Raw genomic sequence first — 12368 nt, forward strand, 5'->3', positions numbered from 1 at the left:
CCATCTCCTCCTTTGCTTCCCACCCCATAGGCCTTGGGGCCTGCATCCTACCCTACAGGGCCCCATACCTTTGTCTCCACACACCTCCTCCCAATGGAAGAAACATTTCTTGTGCTCATCACATTGGGAAAGAGCCATGATTCATTGTAGCTGCTCTGAAAATGGTGTTGGTTCTGGGACGGAGTGAGGCAGCCTAAGAATGCTGAAAGATGGAGAGGCCCCAATGCAAACTTTGAAGCTCTTCCAAAGGTAAATGCACAGTTGGTTATAAGATTCAGTAGTATAACACTTGGTAAGACTCTTGGTAGCGTGATCTGTATTAAATGGGAGTTTATTCCAGATGATGCATGTGAGGGTCAAACCATTATAAGTGTATTCATAATATTAATGTAATGCATGTAATTAATATGCTGTTTGAAGAAGGGATATATGAAACATACTTTAAATATACCGGTATGTTCCAGGTTAAACATGGCTGACACATGAGTCATATAACTGAGAGTAGGAGGGTGGGTGTTCAATTTTTTTCAGGCTATAGAACCTGTTAAAAAATTGGAATTCCTGATCAAAAGGCACAACTAGGGATAAATATTGCTAATAAAATGAAGTTTGTGCATATAATTTAATTTTATATATTCAAGTTAGTTAAGGTTTTTTTGTCTCTTAATTTCTCAGGGAACCCCATCAAATTCAAAGAGAATTCAGTTTGAAAAACCCTGTATAATGTATATGCTACTGTTAATATGCATGGAATTTGTTTTATTTTTTAATATTTGTTTTATTAAAAACACTTCTTTCCATTAAAAGAAAGTAGTTGAGAACACACACCACAGATGCTATTCTGAGATGTTTATGGTATATTATGAAAATATAGCGTGTATGTTTATTGGATATTGATCTGTTAGTCTGGCTATCATTCTGTCCAGCCACCTATCCATCTCCAACCTGATATTCTCCAGCTAAACTACTCATGCTATCTGGGAATTATGGAAGTTTTAATCTTATACATCTGAAGACCACCAAATAGTAGAAGGCTGATCTAGACCAATACAAATGAATATCAGGAGATATTCATTTGTTGTGCTTGTGTACCCTCTCTGCAGCACTTCAGTATACATACTGCAGACTGTTGTGAATTGGAACCTGATGATTCAGGTATATAGTACAATATACATGTAAAGTATACCACTCCATATATCAGTGTGCACTCTGCAGACGTATAATGGCATGGTATACAGTATGTAATGCTTTTGTATGTTTGCATGCAGGTAGTAAGTCATTACATGTCATCCCACGGACACTCTACAAAGCATGCTCCTATTATCAGATGATCATGCTTTTACATATTCACAGTGTGTAACAGAGAGGCTTTCTGATCAGAATATTGCACTAAATCTATTACAAATCTGGTGCAATTCCTTAGCTTGTGGAAGCCAAACTCCCTCCCTCCCTCCCTCTCATAACTCAGTACAGATAGCAGGTGTAGTACAACGGTCATATCAGTACATCTTTTTGAGTTCATCATAACTATTAATGGAAGGTTGTAAATTGAGAACTACCTGTACTTTCATGTAAAAGTGTTATTCTGTATCAGAGATGACTGTTGTTCAGCCCTGCTACACATATGTGTTCACATGACACGATAAACAGAAACAAGGTCACAATGATTTAGCCTAACAATTATGTGCTAACCTAGCTAATTTGATTAGTTTATGATTCCATAACTGACAATAAGTTAACCAGAGGAGTCATGCAAACATATCCAAATAGACCTGGTGTGATACCCCAACTCAGTCCTGAGCAGGAGAGAGAAACCTGACTAAAGACAGAGGACCATGTCCTAAGGCCTCCTTATTTATTTGCCAGCAGCCCCCAACACCACACAAAAAGCAACAAGTGAGATTGGAGTGAAAGCAGAGCAGGGCTGACCTCCTCCAGGGAGCGCTGGAGTTCACATGCCCAGCCAGTCTCAGGCGGTAATCAGAGCTGGGAACAAAGAAAGACACAAATACCTGATCACACGGGCTGGAAGTGCTAAGCAGGATAGCTTGTGCAAGCAAACATTCACTCCTTTATGTGCAGAAGAAGGAGAGTTTTGCAAATAATCAGCATGTGCTCGCCCTTTCTTTTGACACGCAGCATGGAGCAAAAGGAATAACAGCACGTGCAAAGTGCAGATTTCCTGTGCTCATCGGTTCATTTTTACCTACACAGGAACAATTTGCACATTCTAAGGTTCGCTCACACCAAGCAAACTTTTACTTTTTACTGTACAATTCTCTAAAATTGTACAGAATTACTTGAATGAAGCAAAACTTAAGAAGCAAGGAGACTATCCAGTTTATTTTCACGTGCAACTCTTTAAATTAAATGCAACTAAGCAGCAGATTGCACGCTTATCCTTTAGGTTCACCTGCAGCTTGAATGAGGTATGCATGCAAATATATTGTATTGTTTCTGTCCCATTAGCACTAGTTATGAATGTGCAAATGGGAAGCCAAGCTTCCTTGGCATGCAATGATATCCAAACATTTCACCAGCCACTCTGTTTGACACTTACCTGTTTTTGCACACACTGTTGGAGTCTACACCCAGAATTCAATTTTGCAACCAGGGCAAGCCACTCCTTTATTTCCTTGGCCATGATTTGGGGTTTTGCATATGTTCATAACACAGATGTTCAGGTAAACATATGCAAAACAATGGGCACATGGAAAAAAGAGAGGAGCACTGATTTGCACACACATAGGAAAATTAAAAAGTGTGAATGGCGAGAATTGTACCAAGAATTTAGATGGACAAAATTGTTTGAATCTGCCCAATGGAAAGCATAAAGCAAGAATCATGGTACTGCTGGGCAATTAAACTGTGCAACCAACCCTAGATTCCCCTAAGAATTTCATCTAATGCTCAGAATCGTCATGATTTAATTTTTTCAATCCTTTGGGGCTACAAATATTGGCATAAGCAATTAGTCCATGACAAGAAGTCTAAAGGCTGTTTGATGGAATTGTTTTGGATTTTTGTCCTTCTCCACCCAATCCCTGAATCAAAGGCTGGCATGAAGCCTCAGCTTCATCCAGACATCTCTAACCAGTTGCCTGTGAAAAATGGAAAAATTTCCCCATTAACCCCCAGGTGTATAAATAAGCAGGCTGAGGTGTATGGCACAAGATACGTACCTGGCTCACGCAGTCGGGGCGTTACGAGAATACAGAGTAGACCCTACAAGACGTATGAAATGGGGCATTAATTGGAATCAAATATTGATGCAGCCCACCATTGGGAAGAACACGAGGGAAGCCCCATCTGTGCCAGGAAGAAGAAGCTTTGCTCACGATGGATGGTATTGAGATGTTACCTATCTCTGTGACTCAGTGAAGCCATGGATTGTGTTGTCTGTTTTTTTTTACCCTTTCAACAATTCAGCTCCTCCCAATTTCACCTCAACTCTGTACCCATAACCCCAAGCTCCATCAATTTGTTCCCCTAATGGTGTCCATCTTCAATGTCCCTTTAAAGGATGTCTTTCAAACTTGGCAATTTTAAGAGGTATGGACTTTAACTCCCAGAATTCCCAGCCAGCATGGCTGACTGAGGAATTCTGGTAATTGAAGTGCACACATCTTAAAGTTGGCAGGTTTGAAAAATGTTGCTTTTTAAAACACTCTCTTTTTTCCTCCATTCTATGCTTTAAGGACAGGTACTGTTTGACATCCCAACTCTCAGTTCTAGGGCTATGGGACTCCCCATCGTTCTCTTCCATGGACAGGCGCAATATTTGCCCTGAAAATGAAAACAGATAATAATGAAATAAAGCCAAAGCACATAGGACATGGGAGCGGGGGAGGAGGGGGAATTAGGAAGGTATGTATGAATCTGTGTCTATATATATGATAGCTGAAAAGAATAGAAATGAAGATATTGGCACTCTACCCAAACCAGCAAAATTTTGAGCGACTTGGCCCAGCTTTGCTGCTGTCTCTTTTGAATTTTAATCCTGATTGTAAAAAAAGGGGGACTGCAACTTGTTTGCATGCATACTAAAGAAGCTTTTCCCGAACATGGTACCCTTTCCATGCGCTAAACTTTGACTCCTGTAATTCCCAACCCAGCCTCTGGAGGGCCTCACAAATCCAGAGCACCATTGGTTGGAGAAATCTATGTATGGAATATACTACCTTGAGCTCTGAGACTGAAATTAACATCATGCCTAAAAATAACATCCTTACAATATGTTCACATCTGCTCATGCTTGGTCACTTTCCTTTCCTTGTTGATTCCCTTACTGTATGACTCCCTGGGTTTGAGGCTTTTTGTAAGTCTTCTGTTAAACACTAATAAATGTTTATAATTAATTTTAAAGTAAGAAGAAGGATCTGGCAAGGGACTAACATGATATACTATGGCTTGTGATTAACCTGAAGTAGTTAATTGTTATTTTATCTGTACCAGAGAAGAGAAGAGAAGACAAGAATGAAGAGATAGCCTGATACATCCTTTTTGTATGATTTGACTTTCAGAAATTGGAGAGGAAAAAAACTCCTTTGGTAACCTGTGCATATGTACACGTATGCCCGTGTCCCAGAGTTATATAAAATGGGGGTGCAGTTAAGTGAACTGCCTAATGCTAATACATTGCCTGATTGTGTGGCTCTAAGTTCTTGACAGAGATTTACAGTGACAGTATAAATACTTCACTGTAAGCATCACTTCAATAATAGAAAAGTATTGCTTAAAAATAGGATTTAAAAATCTGCTGGTTTGCATATTTGCATATACTGCTGTATATTAGTGTTTCTCAAGTTCAGCAACTTTAAGATGTACAGAGTTCATCTCCCAGAATTCCCCAGCCTGTTCCACACATTTTAAATTTGCTGAGGTTAGAAACCCTGCTCTCTATATAAATACACACATGGAAATCACTGCAGGTAGTCCTTGACTTATGAGCACAGTTGATCCCCAAATTTCTGTTGTGAGATATCTGTTCAGTGATTCCTCCCCATTTTACAACCTTTCTTGCAACAGCTGTTAAGTGAATCACTACAGTTATTAAGTTGGTAACACAATTGTTAAGAGAATCTAGCTTCCCCATTGATTTTGATTGTCAGAAGGTTGCAAAAGATGATCACATAACCCCAGGACACAGCAACTGTGATAAATATGAACCAATTGCTAAGCATCTGAATTTTGATCACACAATCATGGGGATGGTTGCAATGGTTGTAAGTGTGAAAAACAGCCACAAGTCACATTTTTCAGTACCAGAGTAACTTCGAACGCTCACTAAAGGAACTGTTGTAAGTCGAGGACTACTTGTACTGTGAGGTTTCTCAAACTTTGTGGTATCTTGATCCTAGATAAAAAAGGAGACAGGATTTCAAACCCATTGTTGTGGCTGCCATTTTGGACTAATTTTTTACCACTTCCCTGTAGACACCCCAGCACAATCTCTTACAGTGATAAATGGATATGTGTAAATACCCTTTCTGCCTGAATAAAACCAATGAGCTTGTCTTCCATAGTAATGAACATGCCAGTTATCAATTCAGCACTGAACAGGTCCTGGTTTACTGTAAAAGAAAAAGAGTTGGTCAAGTATCCTGTGTATCCATCCTACATCCTAACTATTGATTGGCAAAGTTATTGTCTTGCCCTTCTTAGTTGGACACCATTTTTAGATCAGTAAGTTTTTCCAATGAAAGGTTTGGGAGGTTTCTGAGTTTTCTCTAGTCCTAACTATAGCAGACCCTGCTTGACTTCCAAGCTCGAACAAGGATGTCTTGATGCTATTCCCTGTTAATATTCCAACAGAAGGTAGCCTCTGCAACTAATTCGTTGTTTCTGAGACTTGGCAACTTTGTTTTGGCTAGGGAATTCTGGGAACTGGAGTGCATCTATTTGAAAGTTGCCAACTCTGAGAAACACAGCTAATTAAAAGAAAATGTGGATTGTTCTTTCACAGCTCTCCAAATACAATTAAACCTTTATTTGTGATATATTTGGCATATTAAAAGTCTGTCATAAATTGTCAGCCCAACTTGGTCCAAAATATATATTACAGCTCAGTACAGCATATAATTTCTTAAAAGAAATAATAAACTCATAAAGTGGATATTTACGCTACAAATTCTATGAAATGTACAAAAATGGTTAGTCCAGGGGAAAAAAAACCTGGAAGTGGGGGCGGTTCTTCATCTGAACAAGCAGGTTTTCTAATCTAAAATTAAAAGTGGTAAAATGAGAAAGGCGTACAATTGATTACACAAAGGTTTTTCCTCTTTCCTATAATACTAGAAGGTCTCTTATTCAGGAGAACTATTTTTATAGTCATAAATAGGTTGACAGAGATAATATTAGGCTGTTAGTGGTACAAAAGATGATCACTGCCAATTTAAATGGCTTTAATGAGGATAAGGAATAACCTCATGGAAGTAACATTTTAATAGCTTTCGGCCATTGCAACGGAATATAAATTCTACGTCCAATACAGTAGCAGCATATATTTAATTAGCATTGCTAAGGGGCAAGAGGGTCAATGATCTAGAAAATGGCATTTGAGGGGAAAAGGCTACAGGATAAGAATAATAATTACTCTTCTAATCAGGCAGTATACATGTAAAATAAAAAATGATCTAATTTACAGGTAGTCCTCGACTTACGACAGTTCATTTAGTGACTGTTCAAAGTTACAAGGGCAATGAAAAAAATGATTTCTGACTGTTTTTCACAATTGTAGCATCCCCACGATCATGTAATCAAAATTCAGATGGTTCACACTTATGGCTGTGGCTGTGTCCCAACATCATGTGATTGCCCTTTGTAACCTTCTGACAAGCAAAGTAAGTGGGGAAGCCAGATTCACTTAACAAGCCTCTGGGCCACAGTGGTTAGAGTGCAGTACTGCAGGCTACTTCTGCTGCAGCCAGCTGCCTACAGTTTGGAAGTTCAAATCCCACCAGGCTCCAGGTTGACTCAGCCTTCCTTCCTTCCAAGGTGGGTAAAATGAGGACCCAGGTTGTTGGGGGCGATGTGCTGACTCTGTAAACCCCTTAGAGAGGGGCTATAAAGCACTGTAAAGCAGTATATAAGTCTAAGTGCTATTGCTATTATCAACTGCAGTGATTCACTTAACAATTCTGGCAAGAAAGGACATAAAATGGGGCAAAACTCACTGAACAACTGCCTCACTTAACAACAAATTTGGCTTAATTGTGATCATAAATCGAGGACTACCTGTATTAGAAATCTTCTGTAAGGATAGCAGATATGGGTTTCAAATCAAACAGTCAGTCAATCAATCAATCAATCAATCCCCTATTCAACCACCGGAGGGAAGCAAGAAACAGATTTTCTGTACTGTATCTCTTTGCTGCCCTCCTCTGCACAGCTTTGCAATCCAGATCATGCAGTCATAGTTAATCATATTTTTAAATTATTCCTAAAATTAACTCACTTTTCCATGAAATCATAACTTGCACTAAGTAGAAGGTTTTATTAATGACTTACGAGACACCTTCATTAAAGTTCTGTGATCCCTTAAGCATTACTCCAAGATTTAATGTTATATGTGGTCTGTGCTAAAAAAAAAAAAGGAATATGATTCGGTCCCATTTTAGTTCACACAGAGGAACATCCGAAGGCTGGCTGAAACATGAAACAAGAATGAGATGCCAATGAGTTGAAAAGCTGATAGCACTGTATTAGACTCCTGTTCAGATAGTCCTTGACTTACGACCATTTGTTTAGTAATCATTGAAAGTTACAGCAACTGAAAAATGTGATTTATGGCCAGTTTTCACCCTTATTACCATTGCATACTATCGTCACGTGATAAAAATTTGGAGGCATGGCAACCAGTATGCATTTATAACAATTGTAGTGTTCTGGGTTCATGGGATCACTATTGGTAACCTTCAGCCAGCTTTTAACAAGCGAAGTCAATGTGGGGAGGGCAGATTATCTTAATGACTACACAATTCCCTTAACAACTGCAGTGATTCACTTAGCAACGGTGGCAAAAACAGTCGAAAAATGAAGCAGAATGCACTTTACAACTGCCTCATTTTGCAACAGAATTGTAGACTAAATTGTGGCCGTAAGTCGAAGACTACCTGTACAAAGAGGTAATTACATTTGTAATGCTTCCAAATGTCAAAAACTTTCTGCAAAAAGAAAACCAGCAAAAAAATTAAAAACAGTGTTTGTGTGGGACAATCTAGCCTAGCCTGTTGTTGCTTTTTGTTTCTCCTCAGAGAAACTTCCCTGCTAACAATGCAGTTCTTATGGCCCCTTTTTGCTGTTGTTCTACCACCAGAGAAGCCTAAATGAAATCAAGAACCTGAGTGGAGGAAGAGGAGGAACCTTCAGAGTTATGTCAAATGTTCTTTTGGAGGGGGTTGCAAGGTGCAAGTAGACCAAACTGAGAGTGTGAGTCAAGGGCATGGAGAGCAATGGGGAAAGCCTACTCACCAATTCCCTGTTTTCCAGGCCTCCTACTCATGCTTCCAAGGAGCTGCGTTGGCATTGTAGTCATGCAGGTACCAGGAGGTGGCAGAGGAGTCAAATGCTGTCGGTGGCAGGCGGCGGGCGCCTGTGGGGCCCAGATTTGGTGGGCAGTGGAATAAAGGGAGGGGTAGGGATAGGAGCAATGGATGGAGATGAAAAGGGGGTCGGGGGTGGGAAAAACAGACAGAGGTGGTGTGAGGAGGAGGAGGCACTGAAAATGAGCATGTGATGAAGTCAAGGGAGGCATGGCTGTCGAAAACCACCTACCCGCTTACCTGCTCTGCTCCCAGACTGTTGCTTGACTCACCTGTTCTATCATATTATACCAATCCTTCTTAACCTGACAGCCCTTCAGAATGGTAATTTCCAAGGTCTCTAGCAAAACTCTTGGCTGGAAAATTTGGGAGTTGCTGTTCCAGAAAATCTGGAAGGTGCCAAGTCAGAGAAAGCTGTTATTATTTTCCCCATTAATTTTAATTTTTAACCTTCTCTTTCCTCCTGTTTAAATGGAATGATGCTATAGTCAGGAATGCTAGCTTTGATTCAGAGGGATCTGAGTTCAAATCCATTCTTGGCCCTAAAGGCTACTGGGGCAATATCCATTAAGTGGATTATGATTTTCCTCTGCTGCTTATGGAAGAAATGAATATATATTCTATAATATATAATATTTAAAATAAAAATATTATTTTTCTGTCCAGAAAAATCCACTCTCTCTCTTCTGAACTCCCAGGGGTTCCAATATCAAATCATCATTAATATTTTCTTTCTGTCAGAGAATATCCAGCAGGCATGGTTTTGAGGAAGATTCATGAAAGTTTGAATTTAAATTATGCTAACCATTCCTTTTAAATATATTGTAATAGAGTATTGTGATTTTAACAGGAACATGACTGCTTGATAGTTCTTGAATTTCTTAATTTTGTCTAATAAATCTTTTCCTTTACATTTTTTAATGAAGTCTAAAGTGATCTCATCATCGTTTATTTATTGGTGTTTGCAACTTATCAGATGGGTTATCATATCATGCCACACTAGTCTGAGGCAGCAGTTCACCCTCACTTGCTTGGGTCTAAATCTTCATTTATCTGAATGAACCAGCAAACTTTCTATTAATTGCTTGCTAGGGAATTCTGGGAATTGAAGGCCATACATTTTAACATCACCAAAATTGAGAAACGCTGTCCTAGAGTAATGGAGCTTATCTTGATACAGCTGCTACTGTTCAACCCAAAATATTCTTTATGATGCTGGTAAAAATAAAAACTATAAAAATAATGTGGGCAGTTTTTTCATTCTATCTTGGACATCTTCGAAGATGGGCAGACTATAGTTTGGATAGGCCAAAACTGGGGATATCTTTGCCTTTTCTCCCAGCATTTTATAAAGCTATTAAAAGAAAACTATCCCATTATGCTTTTAATTATGCTTTTTAATGTTTAATGTAGCTATCTGGGGGAGAGGAGGAAGGAATCTCTCTTTTAATTTTTATTCTATGTTTTTTTTTTCTGTGGCACTCTGGAGAGAATCCGCAGCTTGGGGCAAGTTACAAATACTGTGAAATAGATAATTTTTTTTAAAAAAAAAGCAAGCAAACAAAGAAATAAATATATAAATGCAAAATACAGACTAAGTCCTTGACTCTTGGTGGTTTCCTCTGAAAAGTCAATCTGGCTGGTGAAAAATTAAACCTTTAAACATTTTTAAAGAAATGAAAATACAAATAGCTTCTCATCCACTAATACAAGATTTAACCTATCAGCCCTTGCCTTAAGCTATATCTAAATTTTGTCTGCATACTCTTAGCCTTGGTGCTAAGCAATATGGAATTTTCTTTTGCGCATGTAGATTAATCACCATATGCAAATCAACAACGATCTACTTTTCATTTTATTTTGGATTAAGATCCATAAGTAATTTCTAAGTTGGGCTACAACTGAGGTCCATCTGAATTCCCCTATTTTTAAATCAAGTTTGTTAATCATAAAAATGTAGTACAAGCAATTTCTTCAGTGCTATTTAAAATGTGCTCTCTTATGCTCATATACCTTTTCTTATTGTCTTGTCACCTTTTTCAGGAACAACTCCTTGAATTTTTTAGCTATCTTTTGCCAAATGACAGTTGACCTTATTTTCAATACGTATTAAAATATGCACACGTACAAATAGGAAAATTAATAATGATTTTTTCCTGTACATGCTTTCATTTGCTCTGAAGAGCATAGGCAAATGCCTGGGTCTGGCTTAAAACACGTTTCCATGTAGATTAAAATTTAAGAGAAGAAACTGAAAACTTTAGCAGCAAGCCTATGAAACATATTGTTGGTTTCCTACACTTACCTAACTGCACCATTTATTTTATTTTGCTAAAAGATATTCAGCCTTCTTCATGTTACTCAAACTACGGCCCTAGCTTGGCTGGCTTCTTCAGAAGCCGATCAGAAGCTCTTCAGGGAAATATCAGAATTATGGGATAAGCCTTCTTCCAAAAGCAATTTACAGGATATCTTTGACATGACCACTATTGGCACCAGAATTTCTGTTGCAAAGCAAGGCAATTGTTACATGTTGTGCCCAATTTTGCAACCATTTTTGCCATAGTTAACAGATAATCAGAGTTGGAAGGGACCTTGTAGGTCATCTAGTCCAACCCCCTACCTAAGCAGGAGACCCTACACCATTTCTGACAAATGGCAGTCCAGTCTCTTCTTGAAAGTCTCAAGTGATGGCGCTCCCACAACTTCAGAGGGCAAGCTGTTCCATTGGTTGATTGTTCTCACCGTCAGAAAGTTATTAAGCAAATTACTGCAAGGTCCTCAGTGCTCCCTGAGCTTGGTTTTTTTCTTGCAGACTGTAGGTATTAGAAACATTTTTCACTGAAAGCAACTCACCAATCTAGACTTCTATTTGAATTGTATGTGTGGCTACCTAGGTTAAGAGCTCCACTGGGGCTGCAGAAGTATGATGCTACTTCACTCATTTTGATGAAAATATTGGATTTTGCCAATGACTCTAAGGAGAAGCTATAATAGTTTTTATGTTTTACTTGGAGAAGATATAGGATCTCTGGTAAAAATTACAATGTTTTTGTTTCCCGATTCCTTCCTTGTAAGGCAGAAGAGAAATAGATTAAGAAAGAAAGTCTCCTCAAAGTCCCTCCCACCAATTTTGATTGTACGTTGCTTCTGCTCTACCTGATTTTAGCCTATAAAGAGGCTCCAGACCGATGGTGTCTGCAGTGAAAAAAGGTTGCAAATCAAGGAGACAACACTGGATAGTAAGAGGCTACCATATCTCACTGTTTACATTGGGTTCCCCATCTTGGCAACTTTATGACTTATGGTCTTCAATTCCCAGAATTCCTCAGCCAGCATGGGTGGCATGGGAATTCTGTGAATTGAAATCCCCAGGTCTTAACGTTGCCAAGATCGGACACTCCTTATTTACATAGTGCCACATACAGCAAATTATCTATATTCATGTTCACTGGTGACAGTATAGATTTACCACTAGTGCAGTGCATAAATATCCCTTCAAGGGAAGAAGGCAGCCTCTGAAAAAAGTCAACATATGGAATGCATACCACAAGCAATAACTTACATACTTCTTCATAGCCATTAATATTGCATTAGTGTTCATTGAACACAACTATTTATTTGTTCATTTAGCAGTTGATCAAATTTATATGGCTATCCAACTCGCACACGGTGACTAACCACAAATAGGGATGCTCCTTGGGAAAGAGGAACCCATGCGACATAAATACTCATGCATTCATTGCAGCTGAGTTTATGGCAAACATGGAAGCCATGTTGGTGGGGAGAAGGTTTCTTGATTGCGAGAAGGCTACCAGGAAGCTT

At 38.8% G+C, this 12368-nt stretch overlaps 1 protein-coding gene across 2 annotated transcripts in view; it reads right to left on the reverse strand.

Moving 5' to 3' along the window:
* LOC113443601 (voltage-gated potassium channel KCNC1-like) overlaps nucleotides 1-12368 on the reverse strand; it is a 49221-nt gene that overhangs the window by 3054 nt on the left and 33799 nt on the right. The window contains exons 4-5 of one of the 2 annotated variants that reach the window (XM_087917644.1): nucleotides 8473-8593; nucleotides 5488-5573 (exon numbers count right to left, since the gene is read on the reverse strand). The exons of the other annotated variant lie outside the window; for it this stretch is intronic. Of the exons in view, the coding sequence (XP_087773770.1) occupies nucleotides 8496-8593 (98 nt within the window). The 3' untranslated portion in view covers nucleotides 5488-5573; nucleotides 8473-8495. Of the gene's footprint in view, nucleotides 1-5487; nucleotides 5574-8472; nucleotides 8594-12368 lie in introns of those variants that run through there. 2 annotated transcript variants of the gene reach the window in all.

This window comes from Pseudonaja textilis, chromosome Z (genome assembly GCF_049901715.1).
Source record: "Pseudonaja textilis isolate UNSWEBS1 chromosome Z, rPseTex1.2, whole genome shotgun sequence".
NCBI classification, from domain to species: domain Eukaryota; kingdom Metazoa; phylum Chordata; class Lepidosauria; order Squamata; family Elapidae; genus Pseudonaja; species Pseudonaja textilis.